Source organism: Drosophila erecta, unplaced genomic scaffold (assembly GCF_003286155.1).
Source record: "Drosophila erecta strain 14021-0224.00,06,07 unplaced genomic scaffold, DereRS2 tig00000126-arrow-pilon, whole genome shotgun sequence".
In the NCBI taxonomy this organism is placed as follows: Eukaryota; Metazoa; Arthropoda; class Insecta; order Diptera; family Drosophilidae; genus Drosophila; species Drosophila erecta.
The window spans coordinates 8,247,664-8,270,118 of NW_020825209.1; the positions used below are offsets into that span (position 1 = coordinate 8,247,664).

At 38.3% G+C, this 22,455-nt stretch overlaps 1 protein-coding gene across 45 annotated transcripts in view; it reads left to right on the top strand.

Moving 5' to 3' along the window:
- The window catches only part of LOC6550490 (sodium channel protein para), a 54,630-nt gene that overhangs the window by 26,893 nt on the left and 5,282 nt on the right, over positions 1 to 22,455 (top strand). For 3 of the 45 annotated variants that reach the window (XM_015155722.2, XM_026981518.1, XM_026981528.1), the window contains 13 exons: positions 1,596 to 1,873; positions 1,946 to 2,119; positions 2,311 to 2,473; positions 4,597 to 4,784; positions 4,895 to 5,099; positions 7,597 to 7,778; positions 8,423 to 8,830; positions 9,968 to 10,141; positions 13,863 to 13,985; positions 15,649 to 15,771; positions 16,723 to 16,917; positions 17,523 to 17,768; positions 19,826 to 20,096. In XM_015155722.2, the coding sequence (XP_015011208.1) occupies positions 1,596 to 1,873; positions 1,946 to 2,119; positions 2,311 to 2,473; positions 4,597 to 4,784; positions 4,895 to 5,099; positions 7,597 to 7,778; positions 8,423 to 8,830; positions 9,968 to 10,141; positions 13,863 to 13,985; positions 15,649 to 15,771; positions 16,723 to 16,917; positions 17,523 to 17,768; positions 19,826 to 20,096 (2,730 nt within the window). Of the gene's footprint in view, positions 1 to 1,595; positions 1,874 to 1,945; positions 2,120 to 2,310; positions 2,474 to 3,428; positions 3,592 to 4,596; positions 4,785 to 4,894; positions 5,139 to 7,566; positions 7,779 to 8,347; positions 8,831 to 9,967; positions 10,142 to 10,644; positions 10,768 to 13,862; positions 13,986 to 15,648; positions 15,772 to 16,722; positions 16,918 to 17,522; positions 17,769 to 19,825; positions 20,097 to 22,455 lie in introns of all 45 variants that reach the window. The other 42 variants (XM_015155713.2, XM_026981508.1, XM_026981519.1 and 39 more) reach the window with 27 other exon arrangements.

The following is a 22,455-nucleotide window of genomic DNA, read 5'->3' on the forward strand; positions in this document are numbered from 1 at the left end:
AAAAATGACAAAACCAATACAACAAATGTTTAAAAACAAACAAAAACAACAGTCCGTTCGAAAACTTTAAGAAGTGCAGTTAGCAAGCCACACTCACACAGCCAAACAGCCACACACCCACACACCCATATATAATTAGTTATTTCTTCACACACACATACACACGCGTACTGCGGAAGAGCAGGCGCTCTCTTAAGCCTTTCTCCGCTTTCTCTCCCAGAAACTTGAAGAATTCGCATTTCGCACGCTGCTGCCGCTCTCACCCACACACAGACACTTAACACACACACACACTGAGCAGCCGGAGAGGTGACGAAATCTCCTTTCCTGCCAGTCCCGACAGTTTGTCGTCACGAAGGCTGCTCCTTCGAGAGGCTCAATTAGACAAAAACTTTCAAAAATATTCTAATTAAATTCAAGTAAATCGAATAATTCGATTTCCCTCCGTTGTTGGTTACAATGCTAAATGTTTTACCTTTCGTTACCTATTTTTAATGCATGCCTAAACTAGTTACTTGTATATTTTAGAGAACTGCCTAACTAGATAAATAATTATCTTTTTTAAGTACCTTTTGTCGTAATTGCTAGTTATTTTGAATTTTGGCCTTATAGAGTACATAAGAAACAAAACAGTATTTGTTAATACTAGAGCATGCTTTTGTTGATCAGTTCGTAGATCATTATTTAGTCCAATCACATTCACTCTTATCTAATAATTTCATGATTATAAACAATATGCTTAGAAATAATTTAACTGGTAATTGAAGCGCCGAGCAACGATTGTATTGGAATATGATTCGAGTAGTATTTGATTTGTGACTTTTCAGAGTGTCCGTATGGATTCCGATGAAGAGGAAATAAACTATCACAGCCGAAAGTCAAAAATTAGTTAGTTATCAGAATCAGCCGCATATAGATCTGGGATTAGCTTTTAGTAGAGAAGTGCCGACATCGATTAGCTGAACACCAAATTGGCGTTTAAATCTTCGGGTGCCAGAGTCAAGATATTCCTAACGTAACGGTGGCAAAAGGTTGAAATGTATTAGCTTTAATGTAGCAATTTTACAATGATGGATTTTGTTGAAATTAATTTCTATATAATCGTTTAAAATGTGTTGTACTCAAAAAGCTGGAAGGATAGTATATTTTTTAATATAGTAATTTATAGCTTGCCAGCCAGCTCCACATGAAAATCTATCATTTACAGCCAAGTAGTTCAGTTAAGTTAATACCTACATAGTACCTTTAAAATTGAATAAAATTTGCAATCCTACGTACAAACCTTTCGTTTTCGCAATGTGCAATGTGCAAAGCAAGAATTGAGCATCAGTATCTCAAAGCCAAAGCCTCTCTTTCACACAAGACACAAACTTTGAACCGTTTGAACCGCTTAACGAATAATATCCAATGCAATGAGCTTCAACAAACTAAAACAGCAATACAAAAAATTATAATAACAATAAATTAAAAACAAAAAAACCAAAAAACAAAAAAACAAAAAATGAAAACGAATGAAAACTATCTAAAGTAAAAGCAATCTGGCTGAGTCAAAGTTGGTCAAATCACCACTAATAACAAATTTTTGTATGGTTCAGTCTCCGTTTACTATTTCCCAACAGAGGACGATGACGAGGATGGGCCGACGTTCAAAGACAAGGCACTCGAAGTGATCCTCAAAGGCATCGATGTGTTTTGTGTGTGGGACTGTTGCTGGGTTTGGTTGAAATTTCAGGAGTGGGTATCGCTCATCGTCTTCGATCCCTTCGTCGAGCTCTTCATCACGCTGTGCATTGTGGTCAACACGATGTTCATGGCGATGGATCACCACGATATGAACAAGGAGATGGAGCGAGTGCTCAAGAGTGGCAACTATGTGAGTACTATCTTGCAGCCCCCATACATCAGACATATGATGATTCCAACATCCATGCCTCTGTTCTTCCAGTTCTTCACGGCCACCTTTGCCATCGAGGCCACCATGAAGCTGATGGCCATGAGCCCCAAGTACTATTTCCAGGAGGGCTGGAACATCTTCGACTTCATCATCGTGGCCCTATCGCTTTTGGAACTGGGACTCGAGGGTGTCCAGGGTCTGTCCGTCTTGCGTTCCTTTCGATTGGTAAGCCTCGCTTCGTGACTGCAACTCTATTAGTCTAGTCCTAAGTTAGTTGTAAGTTGCTACGACTCTAATCTCGAACTTTAGCAGGCAAAGCAATGTCGTGGTATCCGCGCTAATCGAATCGTAATTAACTCATACTCGTGCTCGTATAAAAATCCCTTTTCCTTTCCTTTTGACCCGCCAATTTGCAGCTGCGTGTTTTCAAGCTGGCCAAGTCCTGGCCGACGCTGAATTTGCTCATATCGATTATGGGCCGCACTGTCGGCGCCCTCGGCAATCTGACCTTCGTCCTGTGCATTATTATCTTCATATTCGCGGTCATGGGCATGCAGCTGTTTGGCAAGAACTACACAGGTACTTTAGGAATACCTCCAGAGCCTCCAGAACCTCCAGAACCTCCAGAACCTCCTGATCCCAAACCAGATCCAGCTATCCACACTCCCACATCCAAAATCGATAACCAAAGGACTCGAATTCAAAAAGCAAAGTTCTAGCGTGCAATGATACTATTTTCTTAGTGCAACCTTTCTCCAACTTTTTGCCTCCAACTTTTTCAACTTACATACGTTTTTTGACTCTATATGCTCCTAATCTATACTAATTCTTAGATATAGTCTTGAAAATACACCTACGTAAGACCAAGAATTCGCCAAATCCGAGAACACGTTTAGAGAGCCACGCTTTGGGCACGGTTTTATCTTAAGTTCACCACACTTCAGTTTGATTTTAGCCTATATTTTTATGATTCTGCTTTTGCTGCCAATCAAAAACTACCAAGAAATTTTAGCGGAAAATCATGCCCGGACTATGTCTGCTTTACCATTTTTTCCTAGAGAGATCCTTAACGCATTTTAAGCGAATGTTACGCTATAAGACTCCTTTTATAGGACTGGAAATGAAGTAATCCTAAGTAAGAGCGATATTACGTTTACCTATACATATCTAGCAAGTACTTAAGCATTTATGGGGCTCAAATATCATTGATATCGGTGATATAAATTGATATTTTACTTTAATCTTTAAATTGATTGTATTTTGGATTAATTCTATATAACCTAAATACCACTTTTTTCCACTATATTTTCCTAATGCTTTGCCCGGCTTTCCAAACAAAACCAATCAAATCGAATCAAATCAAATCCTAACTAAATAAACAACATAATCGATTAACCAATCTAATTGAATCAACTTCCCATACACCAATTGCCAATTGAACTGTGAATGATCCCCCAAAAATAAACCAAATCAAATCGAATCAAATCAAATCAAATCGAACCGAATCGAATCGAAATCAATTCGCAAACTGCAGCTGCGTGTATTTAAATTGGCCAAATCTTGGCCAACACTTAATTTACTCATTTCGATTATGGGACGCACCATGGGCGCTTTGGGTAATCTGACATTTGTACTTTGCATTATCATCTTCATCTTTGCGGTGATGGGAATGCAACTGTTCGGAAAGAATTATCATGGTAAGTGCAAGATCGATCGCATCCCCAACTATCATACCAGACTTTATTCGATTTGTGTGTTATGTGTGTTTCTGTTCACTAACTGTACGTATTCGTATTCGTATTCGTTCCCGTTTCCGTTATCGTATTCGTAATCGTAATCGTATTCGTGTTTATGTGTCATGGGAACCATTAATCCCAGTAATCCCCCACCTGTCTGTATGTACTGCTACTGCGTTGTTTGTGCCCACCAAACTGAGGGAATCCAAATAGATTGGAACAAGTAATACCATCCACTTGGGTTCCTTCGAGAGATGTATAAGCAATATCATCGTACCATGCTACCTTATTATTTAATTCACACCCAATGAGTTTTCGTTACTATGCGGCCTGCTTAGCTCATCAGTCCGTGCATCCGTATAATACCAAGCCCCATCCTAAGCAATCAGCATAGTCGATCTCTAGCGACTATAAGAATGGTTTATGATTTACTTGGAGCTTAAGATCTTAAGATCATTGAGTGCCCGTGTCCTCCGTAAGTACGCCTGCCAGCGAAAGTGCGGCAACTATCTTTTCTCCTAGCTAATTTACTCCAAGCTCGTCTATTTGGTTTTTTCCTTCCTAAGCATTATATATTATATATATGCGATCGCAAGCGTAAACTTTATATAGCTACACACTTTTGTAGCTCTAGCCTGAAGAACTCAAAAAAATCAAATGATGTTGATGGAGATGAGGCGTGCGATACTTTTCGGTTTCCTCTTTTTCTTTTTGTGTACGATTTTTCTGGCATCTTACCTTGTACCACACCGTTTTTGTGAGTGCCCGCTGCGCTGAACACTTTTTGCACACGCTTTTGTATGTGGCTTGACACCAAACCAAACCAAACCAAACCAAACCAAACCAAAGCAAATAAAATATAGAACACCCATTGAAACTGTGTCCAAATATCCAAATATCCAAACATAAACTACAGAACACAAGCGAGGCAGTAACCGTTGCTAATCCATCCCAAACCATCACCAGATCACAAGGACCGCTTTCCGGATGGCGACTTGCCGCGCTGGAACTTCACCGACTTCATGCACAGCTTCATGATCGTGTTCCGGGTGCTCTGCGGAGAATGGATCGAGTCCATGTGGGACTGCATGTACGTGGGCGATGTCTCGTGCATTCCCTTCTTCTTGGCCACCGTTGTCATCGGCAATCTTGTGGTGAGTATTCGATAAGGCAGCTGCTCCTAAACGATGCAGCAGCTTGCTTCTACCCAAGGCTTAAAGCAACGCGTTTCAGCCGATAACTAATTGACGTCGTATATTTGCAGGTACTTAACCTTTTCTTAGCCTTGCTTTTGTCCAATTTTGGCTCATCTAGCTTATCAGCGCCGACTGCCGATAACGATACGAATAAAATAGCCGAGGCCTTCAATCGAATTGGCCGATTTAAAAGTTGGGTTAAGCGTAATATTGCTGATTGTTTCAAGTTAATACGTAACAAATTGACAAATCAAATAAGTGATCAACCATCAGGTGAGAGGACCAACCAGATCAGTTGGATTTGGAGCGAAGGTTTTTATCCACTTGTTTTCCAATTACTAAACTACTTTTAATTATATGATACTCGTAATACTCGTATATTGCCAACGATATAATTGCGTATACCGTTAACGTTAACTTCAACTCACTATTGGCCAGTAATTGAATTGCGTAATCGATCTGAAACCAATATCAGTATCTAAATCAATTACAAATACCAAAAATCAAATCAAACCCAATTCGCATTCTGTATACTAATTGTAAAAGGAAAAATCCCCAAACTAAAAATACGTTCTTAGCTGACAATTTGCAAATTCTCTTTTAGTTAGTTTCAAGTATACCTCTCTCCTCCCCACCCTCTAGACCTAGACCTTTAACCTCGACCTCAGCCTCAGCCTCAGCCTCAGACTCAGCCATTTAAACCACTCACCAGAACATGTATCTGTAAAGCCAAAAAGTCTCATCCTGGTATTCATGTCGATCGAGAGATTGCTTCCATTTCTTTGGTTTGTTTGTATCGGTTCCCGTTCGATTTGAACCTAAGTGTTGTTGTTCTTCAGCCGGTCACTGATCCTCCGACCTCTGACCTCTGACCTCAGACCTCAGACCTCCTCTGACCAATGTGAGTCGCGCTGAGGGAACTGTGCCGTGCCGTGCCATTTCCGATCACATCATACCCAACAAACAACTAAAACAAATCGTAACCGTAACCGTAACCGTATCCGTCATAATCTTTAGCATTACTTAGATAGTCTGTATTTAGCTGAACCGAAAGTAACAGTATCAGTATCCAGTATCAGTACCAGTAATCCAAAAACAAAGTATATTGTACTCTTATACGTATTTTCCTTAGATACATATTATTCAAGTTTCTAAACATTTTATAAACTAGTTTGATTCTCGTCGTCAATACTGTTAGCAATTGAATATTTATGACTTTGGTTGAGTTCCTTGAATCTAGCTTAAAATTAGTAAGCCTTGTTTTATCTCACCCTTTTGATTTCGGACCTAGGTTAATGGTTTTGGTTTTGGTTTTGGTTTCACAACAACCACTTCCCCACATCCTTGTACATTTGCATTTTCAATATTCCTCGCTGGCATCGCAAGCGGAGAATAATTGGCCGAGCCGAAACGAAAAAGATTTCAATATTTCGAATAAAAAGCAACTCCCACATGGCAAATTGAATTATGTGTCTAGCTGACATTACCGAAAACGAAACATAAATAAGCGAAAACAGTATTAGACTCGCATTGTAATGTGGAATTATATAAATTGAAAGTAAAACAGTGGATTTGATCCTTCATAGTGTTATGAACTTTTCTTACTCTAGTTTTTCGAATTTTTCTTTGTTCGATTTACTGTCTGTGTATTAGTAATATGTATGGATTTTTCTTTAAACCTTAGCAACTCGAATCATCCGTCACCTTAAGTTACGTCCATTGACTGCCGCTCAGTGGAAACAGTATGTCTCCACTGATGCCAGCTAGTGGAAACAGTTTGGTTATTTACGGCTCACCAGCTTATTCAATTAATTGATCAGTTATTTTCATTAGTTGGCATCTTTGTGGCGGTTACGGTGGAAACGCCCTAACCGCCCACTGTTGCCGAGTAGTGGAAACACCTTAATTTAATTCTCAACAGCGATGCGGCAAGCAGCGCACAAAAAGAACTGCTTGCCCATTGATGCTGGCTAGTGGAAACGCCTTAGTTACGTTTTGCTCACTAGTTTATTGAGTTCATTGATCATTTTGCGATTTGTGTTGTTCGCTGTTGTGTTGTGAGCGTTCCACCTCCTCCGTTCGTTTCCAGACACTAACATCAACCCAACCAAGCACACGACACCTTATACGAAGCAAGATCCATTCAATGTGAGCCACTGACACCCCCACAAACCACTAAAACGAACCGCGAAGACGCTGATTAAGTGTGTGTTTGTGTTCCTTTTCTGTGTCCTTATCGATTTAAAAATTTGATGACAAAATTAAGTATTAATCGTAATATCTATCTTCATTCTTTTTCATTTAAAATGGCTTGTCATGATTTCCCATAAAACATCAAATTCAAAAATTCAAAAAATCAACCCAAATTTGAATCGGCCGACGTAACGAACAACGCTTAAACCAAATCGAATCTCGACTCATCCCAAATCGACTTTAATCAAATTGAAAAATTCAAATCAACCAAAAACGATCGACAAACAACCAACAACAACAACAACAACTTTAATGCGAACGGCAACTGCTTGTATGAATTATGAATTCGTTTCGCTATTTATGATTTCCCAACATCGATAATCGATAACCGATCAACAATCGTCATTGCCCATCCGTACAACTCAATAACAACATATATATCTATATAAAATGCCATACCTCTGTTACGTTACATATGTATATATCGAACCGATTATGTAAACACACTATCTATAAACCTATTACGATCGAATATGGGATACGAAAGGCAAAGGCGTTTGTCGTTGTATATCTGCAGAGCATGGTGACAACGAACTGGAGCTGGGCCACGACGAGATCCTCGCCGACGGCCTGATCAAGAAGGGGATCAAGGAGCAGACCCAACTGGAGGTGGCCATCGGGGATGGCATGGAGTTCACGATACACGGCGACATGAAGAACAACAAGCCGAAGAAATCCAAATATCTAAATAACGCAACGGTAAATACAATCCTTTCGAGCGCGAATCGCAAGTTATCGAATTTGAATTTCAACCTAAACTTGAGCTTGGGAGCACTTTCCTTTCCTTTAATTATTATTTATTTATGTTTGTTTCTGTTGGTGCTCGAGCTCAAGTGCACAATACATTCTCCTATATATGTATGTATTGATTTGTGATTACTAACCAACCCGATTCCCATACACTATTGAGTAATAATATATATAACTACCAGTACTGCCTATACTACTCCTCCCAGAATATTTCATAGAACATTTTTGTAACGACAACAAATTGATTTACATTATTTGTTTTATTTCTTTTTTTCGTTCATTAAATCGACACTTTTTCTTATTACATATAACTGTATTCCACCATCCAATCACTAAAAAAAAAACACAAAAAAATGATTAAAACTCAACCAACCAACCCAACTGAAAACAAAATAACGAAACACATGAACTGAAATCTCGCTAAAACAAAAACAACAAAAAAAAAAAACAAATACCAAAAATATCTATACCGATATATATAAATATATATATGTATAACTATAACTATAACTATACAGATGATTGGCAACTCAATTAACCACCAAGACAATAGACTGGAACACGAGCTAAACCATAGAGGTTTGTCCTTACAGGACGACGACACTGCCAGCATTAACTCATATGGTAGCCATAAGAATCGACCATTCAAGGACGAGAGCCACAAGGGCAGCGCCGAGACGATGGAGGGCGAGGAGAAGCGCGACGCCAGCAAGGAGGATTTAGGTCTCGACGAGGAACTGGACGAGGAGGGCGAATGCGAGGAGGGCCCGCTCGACGGTGATATCATTATTCATGCACACGACGAGGATATACTCGATGAATATCCAGCTGATTGCTGCCCCGATTCGTACTATAAGAAATTTCCGATCTTAGCCGGTGACGATGACTCGCCGTTCTGGCAAGGATGGGGCAATTTACGACTGAAAACTTTTCAATTAATTGAAAATAAATATTTTGAAACAGCTGTTATCACTATGATTTTAATGAGTAGCTTAGCTTTGGTAAGTCAACTACAAAATTAAATTAAATTAAATTTATCGAGAAAAAATAACCTTTAAAGAAATACTATTAATTCAAAAGACTCTAAAGCAGACTCAAGACTCTTGTTTGCCATTTCGATTGTTGCAAATTTGTGTCATTTGCTTTTTTAAAATGCTAAAAACGCAAATCGTAGCTTGCAACAGATCACTAAATTTATCAATTTAATTCAAAAATCAAAGAGCATTCAAAATAAACAAAACAATTGAATATGTAGTTAATCAAGCCATGCTTAAACTTTACCAAAGTTGATTGCTTCATTCAAAACAAAAAATACCCCACCCGACCCAATTTTTTAGTTTGATCCCAAAATTTATCCAGTATAGCATAGTTTTAGCGTAGACCTTTTCCGATTTAATCTGATTTTTCTGTTCAATTACCAAAAACCGATGGCACTTCTTGCTTTGCGACCCAATACAAAGCTGATCAAGATTTTCCATCGGCCGTAACCTCAAATTAAATATTATTCCCCACTATCCAAAAACTGAGAGAAGATACATTCTATGTATTTTGGTAGCTTTAATGGTTTGCCTCCTATGCCTAGGCACATTCCTGTCAAACGGCTTGTGTCTCCGCGTGGGATCGCAAACCTTAGTCCGAGATCTACGAGATTATCTTGTAGATCGGCTAGTGTTAGTTTTAGATGTTCCAGTATACCTAGATATTCGATATAGAACTAGATGTAGACGCTTTGTGCGTATCATTTCAAGAATTTTGTCTTCAATTTCTTTGAAAATTTTTCTTTAATTGCGTTTGACTTTAATTTGTCCGCCCAAGAAGAAGATCAGAACAAAAAAGGCAAAAAAGAAAAAAAAAAACACCAAAAAAGTGGAACACCAAGAAGGAAAAGCCGACTGTTGTACAGCAATACAGCAACGCTTTGAATACCATTTTAATACTCATTAATGTTATATAGCTTCTTATACTGCTTCTAGATAATTGTTAAACTCGTTCTCGTCTATGTTACCTCATACTCACCTAACCACTCTATAACGCCTATGTAAATGTCCATGTGTTTCTTCTATGAATACGCAACACCAACGAATCAACGTACCACCGACTCTTCGAATACTACGAATTCCCTCTTCGAACTGGAACAGGCATTAGAAGATGTACATCTGCCACAAAGACCCATACTGCAGGATATTTTATACTATATGGACAGAATATTTACGGTTATATTCTTCTTGGAAATGTTAATCAAGTGGTTGGCGCTCGGCTTCAAAGTGTACTTCACCAACGCGTGGTGTTGGCTCGATTTCGTGATTGTCATGGTAAGTCCACCGGTTACCCAAGTAGATCGCTCCCCAATCAGCTTTCGGACCTCAATATTTTGTTTGCCGAACGTATCGAAACCGTATAAAACTTAACCAACCAAACCACAAGACCCTGGACCGAAATGAATTGAGTTACTTGAAGACGATTTAAGACTTTTCAGTTAAGCCTTTAGTCTGTATGCCTTATCCCTGCCCCGAAATCGCTGTGTACTGCTTAAGGCAGCAAGACAGAACTCTTGAGAAACCAGCTCATCCCGAGTTTGTATCTAAACTGTATATTGCGAACCGTTGTATGATACATATAAAGCCAAAGAGCAAGTAACTAGTAAACAGTAAACAGTAAAGAGTAACCATAGGCTAGCATAGTTATTCACATTAGCTTAGTACGATAAGTCCCCTCTATACATATATCTACTCGTAATACATCATCCCTATAGAAATAGCTTATCCAACTTTGAGTTTCGTTTTGAGTTACCCGCCAATCTAAATCGCCCATCTAGCTGTCGCTAATTAATTTGGCCGCGGTCTGGTCCGGGGCCGATGATGTGCCCGCCTTTCGCTCGATGCGAACTCTGCGCGCCCTGCGACCTCTGCGGGCAGTTTCGCGCTGGGAGGGCATGAAAGTAAGTAGCGTCCACCACAGCCTCTATCTCTCTCTCTCTCTGTCTCTCTCTGTCTCTCTCTCTCTCTGTCGCTGTCTCTGTGTGTCTCTCTCGCTCTTTCTACTCCTTAAAAGTTCTAATCTAATCTCAGAATAAATTCCTATATATGTTTCTCGCTGTGTAACTTTCCCTCATTCGCATTCACTGTTGTCTCTATGTGTGTGCGAGTGGGTGTGCGTGCGTGCGTGTATGTGTGTGTTCTAAGTATACAACTAATACTATTCAATAGCTATATACATTCGTTAAATGTTGTTGCTTCACTAATAAACTGAGTTCCTTAATTGCGGTCTGTCCTAATGGCGAGCTCTACCATCTTCAATTACATGTCTATCAAAAACTGTTATACTGCAACCGCTACGATCTTCAGCTGGTTGTACACGGTGCAGCGCCGTTTACAACTCCGTTGGGTTTACAAAGCGGTTGGGAGCTTTTAGGGACCCACATTGATCGCAACTTCGTTGGCAAAGCGCTTAAATCCCGGCCTCCTAAATTGTTATACACACACAGAGTACATGTTCGAGCAATGTTATTAATCACAGACAATTCTCAATTTTGTGTTCTGAGCATACATACATATATCGATAATTAAGCCATCTATGTGCGTGTGTATCTATGGGTGTACGTGGATTTCTTTCGCTCAATATGTGTGTGTTATACGCTACTATCCGTCCAAGCCGAATCGCTCACATTGCGCCCAGGGCAGCGCCATGCTAAGTGTTATACCGGCCTGTTCTGTACATTTTCTGCTGCCTGTTAATGTTGATGTATTTACTCCTACATATGTTTGTCCCTACCTACCCAATATATATATATATTTATACCATTGTCCCTATATACCCATATTGTTGCGTAAATGTAAAGTTAAAGTAAAATATACAAGCCAATTCAGCTCAACTGCAATATCGTCAAGAAGCTTTGTAGGCATTGTATTCCATTGCTGCCGTCAGCTTCAGCTTAGCTGCCTACATTGTATAACAGTAGTGTAATCATACGGTTATAGCTTAATCAAGTAATCTAGGACCATTGATACATACATAGGTCAGTCATAGCTTTTAAACTGTACTATATTTAATATTTCTAAGTATTTATTGAAATTAGAGATAGGAACAATACAAGCAACACGATTGGTCAGCTGAAGTAATTGTTAAACGAGTACATCTCTGTAACTTGTGTAACTTGTGTATAAGTAGTTTGGTTCAATAACTAGCCATAGCCTAGCCATTGGTAGCGATACCTCCCCCAGAACCTCAAAGCCCCTTGTACACTCCCAGTTGCCAAGTCCGAACCCCTAGATCGTTGATTTGGTTGTCATAGACAGTTAGTTCTAGTTAATCCCATCTCCAAAGCCACGTCCTCATGAACACAACGAATTTGAACCGGAACTGGACCCCTTCCCTCGCCACGGCCTCCAACTTAGCGGCACAGAACTATATCCATCTGTATAGGTGAATGTACATACCAAATGTATATCCCCATAATTGTTGCAAGCGAACTAAACAAAGGGCCACAACTGCACTGAATTGTACAAACAAGAAGTAAAACAAACAAATGTATCCAAATATCCGAAAACTTCACGACGCTCAGTCGTTAGTGTATAGATATCGAAATCGTTTACTCGTATATGTATATATACTGTATATTCAACCACAATCAGTTCAGTACAATCAGAACAACCAGATGTCGAGTATTCGATAAATCGCTCATACGCAGTGGTGGCAGTGTTTTACTTACAACAAACGACGCTCCAGTCGCGTCCCGTCTCACACCAACTGATATCGCTTGGTCTGGGCTAACTTAACTGAGCTCTTTTCCATCTGGGGCTTAACTCCCCCCATGACTAACTTTAGTCCAGTGCGAACTGGGATCCACAATACCCAATCGAGTCCGGCAGCAAAGTTTGAGCAAAAATGTGTCAACATAGAGACAGATCAAGACAGAAAAGCCAAAAGCCTAAAGCCATTTTTCAATGAGAACCTAGTGATGAGGTCGCACGACTGCACAATGGACTCATTGAGGTCCCTGCATACGCCGCGACCAACACCAAATTCGTCATAAGGTAAAGTCTGTATATATTAGAATAATCTATCATGGAACATCCATTCTCGATCTCTCGTCTATCGTTTCGTTTCGTTTCGTTTCCTCCATGGCGTATGCATGCCGAATGGGTCCATTGTGGAGTGTGGTGCGGCTGGTGGTGCAAACAAACGTTGTAGGAAATAATCGATTTAGACCGAGCTAGCTTAGATCCCAAAGTCATAACACTTTCTGTATCTCTCTGGATGTGCCGTCCCCCCCAAAGACCCTTTGATATTGAGAAAGGACCTCCCCGAATTCAGTAATCCGTAATCCGTACTCGTACTCGTACTCGTATCGAACAACACACACACAATCAGCTCTCGTCTCTCTATGTATCTCTCACCCAGAGCAGTTATCGTTGTACCTACTACTATACCCTTGGATTGAACCGAAACTACTTCCAATACACATCGAACCAATCCGAAAACCAATCGTAAACGAATCGAACCCACAGTAATCTACATATACGTACTTTATATGCATATGTGTTAACCTGTTTTGTGTGTATGTGTCTACGTCTATAAGTGTTACCATCTATGTATTTGCCAGAATATATACATATAATCGTACAAACTATATAATGTATCAACTATCGTACTACACTAGGCTATTGTTTAAGAACATATTTTGTCTAATACAGAAGAGTGCATTGGTAATATGCAAGTAAGTTCTCCGAACCCATAGGGCCCCTGCCACGCCCCGTCCCGCCCCTTTTTGCCTTTGACCCCTTTTGTCGAGCAGCAGCTGCAGCAATAAACAAAACAACAGCGGCGCGGATTAATCTCTTTAAAGCTTATTTTCGTTAGACAGACAGAAACAAAAACTTGAAACCCAAAACTTAAAACCCAAAAACCTGATACCAAACCGAACAAAGTACCGAAAAAAGAAAGATCGATCACTTTTGCTTTATTTACAAAGAATCTCTAAGTATGCAAATAAATATGTTAAACTTGGCACTATTCGAACTATATCGAAACTAGGTATCGCTTATCAACTTCGTTGCTTCACTTGTTGGAGCTGGTGGTATTCAAGCCTTCAAGACTATGCGAACGTTAAGAGCACTGAGACCACTACGTGCCATGTCCCGTATGCAGGGCATGAGGGTACGTACTTTCCATACATACTCGTAACAACCCAATACCAAACCAATATCAATACCAAAATCAAATCAGATCAAATCGAAACTAATTACCACAACCAACTTATACTTACCAACAAACAAACAAACAAACAACTTCATCAATCAGTATCAGTATCAGTATCAGTATCTGCATATCGTATTTCAATCCAGCAAATAGCGCCAAATCTCATCATAACTAATACTGGCGATTCCTTTACGCCGTCTTAACCTCTCTACTCGAACTCGTTAACACCAGCCATTCATTCCAAACTAACAGCAACCGATCAGAATTGTGTAGCTAGAGAAATTGAAACGTACATAGCTTTACAGTTACCCATTTGGATTGATGGGCTCATAACCATGATAATCTGCACCAGTGCGGCAGTTGAATTCATTTGTTGCATCCGTAATTTGTAAACCTTATGAAATTATCAACATAAATCGTAATTGATTGACTGATTAGATGCTATTTACCCAACAACTTACTCAAATCTCTCTCTCTCATCGATCAGCCGAACACAAAAACCACACTCCAAGTACTAGAGTTAATCTTAGCTATCGTTAATCGTTATTCTTATATACTTACTTATGCATACCGTTATAAATAATTAGACAACTGTTTTGCCTTGCCTTCTCTCACACACAAGTTGCGTCTTGCTCGATCTCTTTTTCGCTCTCGCTAGCTCGCTCTGTCTATCTCTCTCTCTCTCTCTGTCTCTATTTTTTTTGTCCTACTATCCACATCCTTAATTGATTGTCCACTCGACTCACACTTAGAATATAATTGGCTCATCAGAGTAAAGAAATTCGCTTAACTAGCTTCAATCGACGACAATTGGTCGAGTCTTATGCTTGCCAAATGCTGTAGAACCGATCGAACTAATAACTAGTATTATCATCGTCTTATGTACCAACCACACCACTTTTGATTCTACTCGTACTTAAACCATCTCATCTAGTCACGTACTTAGTCTCTAGTTTAAGTTAACTCTTAGCTAATTAAAAACTTCAATTTGGACATGTGCTTGCTTGTTCGCCAATGAAACGTTATGCTGTTGCCCGTTGTGCTTAACTGTTATATATTTAGTGTTGTAAAGTAAAAGGCTGCCTTGGCTTGGCTCAGAGTTGGGAAACGCACGCCGCATGCAAGTAGTGTTAGTCAACACACCGCGAGAATCTCCATTGCACTCACACAGTCGCACGCTTTCATCTCATACACAACAAAAAAAAAAAAACAATAATTCAACTATACAGCAATACACTCATTCACAAACAACCATGTACACGCAATAACACACATCTGTACATCAACATCATTATTTTTAAGTCTGATACTAACTTAACCTAGTGTATACTGATATTTATATCTATATATTCCCAACTGACTAAATAACTCTCTGCATTTATTGTATTATATTCTATCCCCTCTCCCCGCCCTCGCCTCGCCTTGCCTCGCATCACCCATACACCCATGTACCCCAACTACTACAACAACCAATAAAACAACCAACCAAACAACCAATCCATCGATAACTCAACTCCCAATCATCATCGACCTTGCCAACGACGACCCAATCGGTTAACGATGGAATGATTGATCAATCAATCCACGAAATCTACAAATCAAAAAACCAAACCAAATTCAGGTCGTCGTTAATGCGCTGGTACAAGCTATACCGTCCATCTTCAATGTGCTATTGGTGTGTCTAATATTTTGGCTAATTTTTGCCATAATGGGTGTACAGCTTTTTGCTGGAAAATATTTTAAGGTACGTGCCAAATGTTTCAAACTAAAACCTGAACCAAAACCAGAAACCAAGCCAAAACCAAAAACTGAAACCGAAACATAATCAAACAGGCCAAGATTTGAAGGTAAAATGAATACAAGTTGCATACTTGTGTTCATTTTGCCTGCAAATGGCTCGAATTCAATAAGAGAAAACAATTCCAAGCAGCATTCCATAATTAGCAATGATCAATTCAATCGAAATATTGAAAGAAATGCGTATCTTTGCATCTATTTTTCGTAAATAGTTGAGTTTAAAGTAAAGTTCAGAAATAACGAGCGAAGGGTTTGTCCAAAGAAAGCAGAGACAAGCCCTAGCAGAATGTACATAAAATCAGATCAGAATTCATTCAAATGCAAGTCCTGAGCGATAACCAGAATCGGAATAAAAATCAAATTCGGAATCAGATGCAGAATCCGATTCAGCTTGGGCATGCTTATCGAACGTTATATAACTATACGAGTATGCGACCTTGCGAAAGTTGCTGCACTAAAACCGTTTCTTAGAACACTCCTTAGTATTAGTCTTAGTCTGTACTTTGCCTTTCGCACAAAAAATTTAAAAAGAGCAGATCGTTTTAAGAATGATCAAATATAAACCTATTCAAATCAATTAAATTCAAGCTGAGCTTTTCAAATATCGTATAGTCAAGAGGCCAAGCTAATTAGCTGCTCAAACACTTACACACACTTCCAGAGCCACTGACACTATTACAAACTTAGTTAGCATCTATGTATAGCTGTTTCCTTATGTAATCTGCCCCGTCCATATAACTATTACTCTCTATATATTTTATATATATCTATATCTGAATGTGAAATCCCGCATAACTGAAATACATTTTTCCGAAATCAACTCGATAAACAAAACCAAACCCATCGACGCCAACCATTGATGAACGCCGAACCGATAACCACGATCGATAACCGACAGTGCGAGGACATGAACGGCACGAAGCTCAGCCACGAGATCATACCAAACCGCAATGCCTGCGAGAGCGAGAACTACACGTGGGTGAATTCAGCAATGAATTTCGATCATGTAGGTAACGCGTATCTGTGCCTTTTCCAAGTGGCCACCTTCAAAGGCTGGATACAAATCATGAACGATGCTATCGATTCACGAGAGGTAATGTACCACCGTTTCAATCCATATCTCACCACCGACACCCACAACCACATCAGACTGCATTTATGTTTGCCAATGCGCTTTGCCAACCACTAAAACCAATTAACCGTTAAGTCAATAATTGAACACGCAAAATAGAGCAGAAAGCCGCTATGTCAAAGCTACATATGTTGCAAACGAATAGCTAGTTTATCCATACATACTTGTAAATGTATAGAAATGTCTATAATATATACCTAAGTCCAGTCTATGATACTTTTTATTAATCAACCAATTTTATCTATAACTTTTTCTCTTTTTTATATATGATCGACAAATCTACAACTACAACAACACTCGACACTATACCAACATCTACAAACAACAACAAATATGGTCACACCACTCCAAAACAAAACTCTGGCCACACCCACTCCACAACAACCACACGAGTAACACTAAAAATGATCCATTCACCAAACGAAAAAAAAAATGAAATGAAAACCGAAACTGAAACTCTAAAACCAACGATGCCATTCAACTAAATTACCCCGCAAAACACAAAATTCTACAACGATTCCTGCTGCTATCGATTGACTTCGAACTGGCCAAATGATCGATAACAGGTGGACAAGCAACCAATTCGTGAAACGAACATCTACATGTATTTATATTTCGTATTCTTCATCATATTTGGATCATTTTTCACACTCAATCTGTTCATTGGTGTTATCATTGATAATTTTAATGAGCAAAAGAAAAAAGCAGGTGGATCATTAGAAATGTTCATGACAGAAGATCAGAAAAAGTACTATAATGCTATGAAAAAGATGGGCTCTAAAAAACCATTAAAAGCCATTCCAAGACCAAGGGTAAGACAACAACAAATACAACAAAATAATAATAACAAATTACAATAAATTAAAAAGCCGAAAACCTATAATCAATAAATAAGCTGAAACAAAAATCAAAGTACAAATTTAACTGGATATAACACAATAAGAATGAGAAGAAACCTTTAATACATTAAGATGAAGTCAAAAATCTCTTGGCAGGGGTCATCAAAGTGTGCATTTCAAGAAGTGCCAATTTATTCAAGCAAAATACTTGCCAAGCTCTCAAACTTTCCGCTTTCAGCGTATTTCAAGTCACTTGATGCCCCACAAGCGAAATCAAACTCAAAACCTATATAAAACTAACTATGAATCAATAAGTAATATAACTTACCAAATAAAAATCAGAACAATAAGAGAAACAAGCTTTTGATCGCGTAATCTGTGCCAATCGTATCTGTATTGTATATATAACATTTTGTATATATGATAAACTTTTTTCTATGTTAACTTGTATTAAAGAAATGCCGAACTGCGCTACTGAATCAGACTGTTATACGAGACTGGTAAACTTGAATGGAAATCTATAAATTTCGAGATTAATTTATGGCCCTTGGGCCGTCTGCATTCATTCAATTTCGATTTCAATTCGATGAAATACCAAATACGAGAGACCAACTGTAATACGGACTGGAACGTCGACCAAAAACCCTTGCAATCCGTTGAGTATATTTATGTACTAAACACATATTTACTTACGCGCGTATGTACGTATGTGAAAGGCCCTGTTCTCTAGCAATATTTTGTCAAGTTAATTGACGGATCTTTGAAACAAGAAAAACAACAAGAGAAACATTACGAAAACGAAAAGAACAAGAAGATGAAGGCAGCGCACCAAGTCGAGTCTCTGGAATGGCTGCCGTGGTGCTAGAGAGAGACAACGCCACTGTTGCCATTGAGCGACTCCTGCGTGCGACTGCGAGTGCGAATGCGACGACGATATGGTCGCAACATACCGTTTTCTTTTCTACTCTAATACTTAATTTCCACTAGCTGTATTTAAGTATTGTGTCCGTTTGGTTCGTCTGTACTTAAACATTTTTATGTCTGCCATTTATCAGCTGGACGTTCGTTCTATCAAATTTAAAATTCCAAAAGCAAAGCAAAACTAAAATCTATCTATATATGTATATACCTACCTATCTATGATACCCCACTCGCAACACTCCTAACTTAGATATGGCAACCAATGCATGTTTCTTTACTACTTTCGTACAACTACTACTTACTACTCCTAATCTGGATGTGTACATAGCATACATCTTGGCACGTCTCTCTTTTACCTCTACTCTACTGTACTCTGGGCATGTTTAGTGATAGTCACAGAACGATAACAAATAACCGATAACTGAAAACTAAATCAAAAACTAAATTGATAGTTATATCAAAATCGAAGAACAAACAATTAGAAGGGCGAGGCAACGGCTAGAGTCTAGCATGCTGACGGAGAAAAGAGACGGACTGACTGACTGCACGTTTCTGCCATCTCTCTCTAATCATAGCTCAATAAATGTATCCGTCTCTGTCTCGCGTAGTGCGCTCTAGCCATAGCATAACCGTTAACTTATAACTTATAACCGATGCATTGAATGAATGTTACTAGCACACTGAGTCACTGTTTAACAATGTTACCTTACCCAACTGTTCTACTGTTATACGCCTACTCTGTACGTCTGCAGGTGCGGTCTACGATCCACAGAAGATCACATCATGGAAAAAAGTTTGCAATTGGCACAGATCTACAATCGTTATGTAATACTGAAAACAACCAACATATAACCGCCATAACCCAATAACATATATAAAGCGATCAACTGAGCTGAAAACTTTTATACTATATACATATAACTAATAAGCAAATACGACGTATTTAAACAAATGTACTGATACAAAACTCTTCTATTCCTTTTCTCTCTTCTCTCCAATGTGTTATGTCGGTGTCCAACGATTGATTATCTTCTTTGTTCTTACCTTTCCTTATCATTTCCCTTTTGATTTCCGTGTTGATCTTTGGTTGACTTCTTTTACCATTCCAGTGGCGACCACAAGCAATAGTCTTTGAAATAGTAACCGATAAGAAATTCGATATAATCATTATGTTATTCATTGGTCTGAACATGTTCACCATGACCCTCGATCGTTACGATGCGTCGGAAACGTATAACGCGGTCCTAGACTATCTCAATGCGATATTCGTAGTTATTTTCAGTTCCGAATGTCTATTAAAAATATTCGCTTTACGATATCACTATTTTATTGAGCCATGGAATTTATTTGATGTAGTAGTTGTCATTTTATCCATCTTAGGTAAGTAAAACCGAAAATCAATTTCCAAATTAACCCAACCAACCACCACCCAACCGCCAAACCAAATAGCCAAAGTATGCAAATCGACCCAAGCTCTAAAAACCTTAAGAAAAACACTTTTTGAATTCAGGATCAGTTCTGTGGTCCTTGAGTCGTAAACTCACTAACCCCCTCTATCTATATGCATTTATTTGATGTAAAATCCTGTCTGTCTTTGCTACAGTACGCTCCTCTCTCTTTACATATTGTACTTTCTAATAATTGTTGCTAATTTGTTGTCGTATAGATAATGCGTATTTCCATTGTTCGATGTTGATTCGTATTTAACTTCCCCATTCCCAGCAAAAGAAAAAAGCAATGTAATAATCCCTCCAAACCGATTTGTTGTGTACAAAAAATTGTTGTATCTCGAGTGTTCATATTGAGATGTGATTTTAACTGTTATACTAATATTTATGACGGTATCAAATTCACTTTATGAGCAGCTCCATGTTGTTGTGCTTAACGTATTCCAAATAATGTTTTCGTTTTTGCTTTCGACGCACTTGCCATTTGCATAATTAGCTGGAGAAGAAATAATGCTTTTTAAAAAGGCTTATAAATTTAATTTAACAAGTAAACTTCTGAGCTATTTTACCCTCAAGACTGTTATACAAATTCTTTGCTATAAACGCCGAATACTGCTAAACAATCTATAATTTTTCGAATCAATTATATAATGGTGTGTAACCGTTTAAACTTAACAGTTTACTTTGAGCTGTCTTTTATCCCAATAGCATAATGTAAAAAAATTTAAAAACTGTTATACATAGTTACAAGAATTTTGCAATATCTTTGTTTGGCTTTACCGCTTAAAAGTTTTACAGAATCTCAGCTAATATGGCAAATGCGTAATCAATCAATTTATGTGATATAACTTTAATTGTTGTTGTTGTTATTGCCAAATTTGTATGTATAAACTAAGTAAATTAATGTTGAATTTTTATTTAAGCCTAAGTTTAAAAGTAAACGTAATATTGGTGTTATTTTGATTGTATTTCCAAGTACTTGTTGTTGTTTGTAGCTGGCGTTAAATTCTAAATATTTCTATTTGATCATAAACTTTATATATTTTTTCGTTGTCAATCTAAAAATACTACGAATTGGCAGATTTCACCTGAAGTTTGTCGAATAAATATTTATATTTTGTCAAGCTTTAAGGGATCGGTTACCCGTTCCCGAATATGTATTTTATTAATATTTTATTTCCATTTTAATTAAACATCAAACTACAATTAATAGCCCAAAATGTTGCGTATACGTAAGCACAAAAAAGAACGAACAAATGGAAGAGCTAAGGCTAAAGATTTCCCACTGAATGCGGGTCATATATTATTCTGAAAATCAAATAGGAATTGGCTTTTGGATAAAATAAGAAACGAGCACGATAAACTATACAAAAGATGGCTTAAAATATGCTTTACTACATTGACCAATGCAACAGGGAGCTTCCTTTTTAGTGCCCGAGTGCGTTGAAAAGGATGCTTTCGAACGATCTGTTGCTGTCGAAGGTGTTACCCCGATTCGAAATGCGCCCAAAAAAATATTTTGTCTAGCGAAAGTCCTGAAACTTCCCCGCCAAAACCAGGAACCCAAAACCCAGAACCCCGAACCTCTATCCAACTCCAAGCCAGAACCGAACCAAAACCAAAACCAGAAACCAGTAACCAAGTTATCCCCCAATGAAAAAATCGGAACCTAAACAAACCGATCGTATTGTGTTTTACTCCCTACATCTACAAGCTTTTCGTTTCACTTTAGAAATACGTATAGTTTGTGCGAGGGAGGCTTCAAGTAAACCCTTACTTTTTAAGAGCTGCCAAACTTAAATGTTGCTTCCGCTTCCTTTATCTCATATGTTTCTATATCTGTATATGTTTACTACTCGCAAGAGATTCACGCGCCCCAACTTGTTCTCAAGCGCACTTTCCAAGAACCAAATAAGCAAAAACAAAAAACAAAAACGATACTATAATGCTTACAACTTTTTCGAACGCTCTAAAGTATGCTTCATTATTTGGCTTCGATGTTGCGACAGACGCAAAGTGATATCCTTATAGACGAATATATTAATACACGCTTAAGGCAAACGAAAACAATCCACAAAACAAAAAAAAAGAATAAAAAAACAGAAAACGACGTACGAGCTTTTGTAAATGCAAATTCTTTAAATAACAAAATAACATGAATAACAATAAAAAAAATCAATAAAGAAAAGCAATTGCTAACACACTTTTACACACACACACACACACCTACACAACTACTTGAACACGTTTAATGGCTTGCACAAAAAGAACGCATAAAAAATATAAAAAAG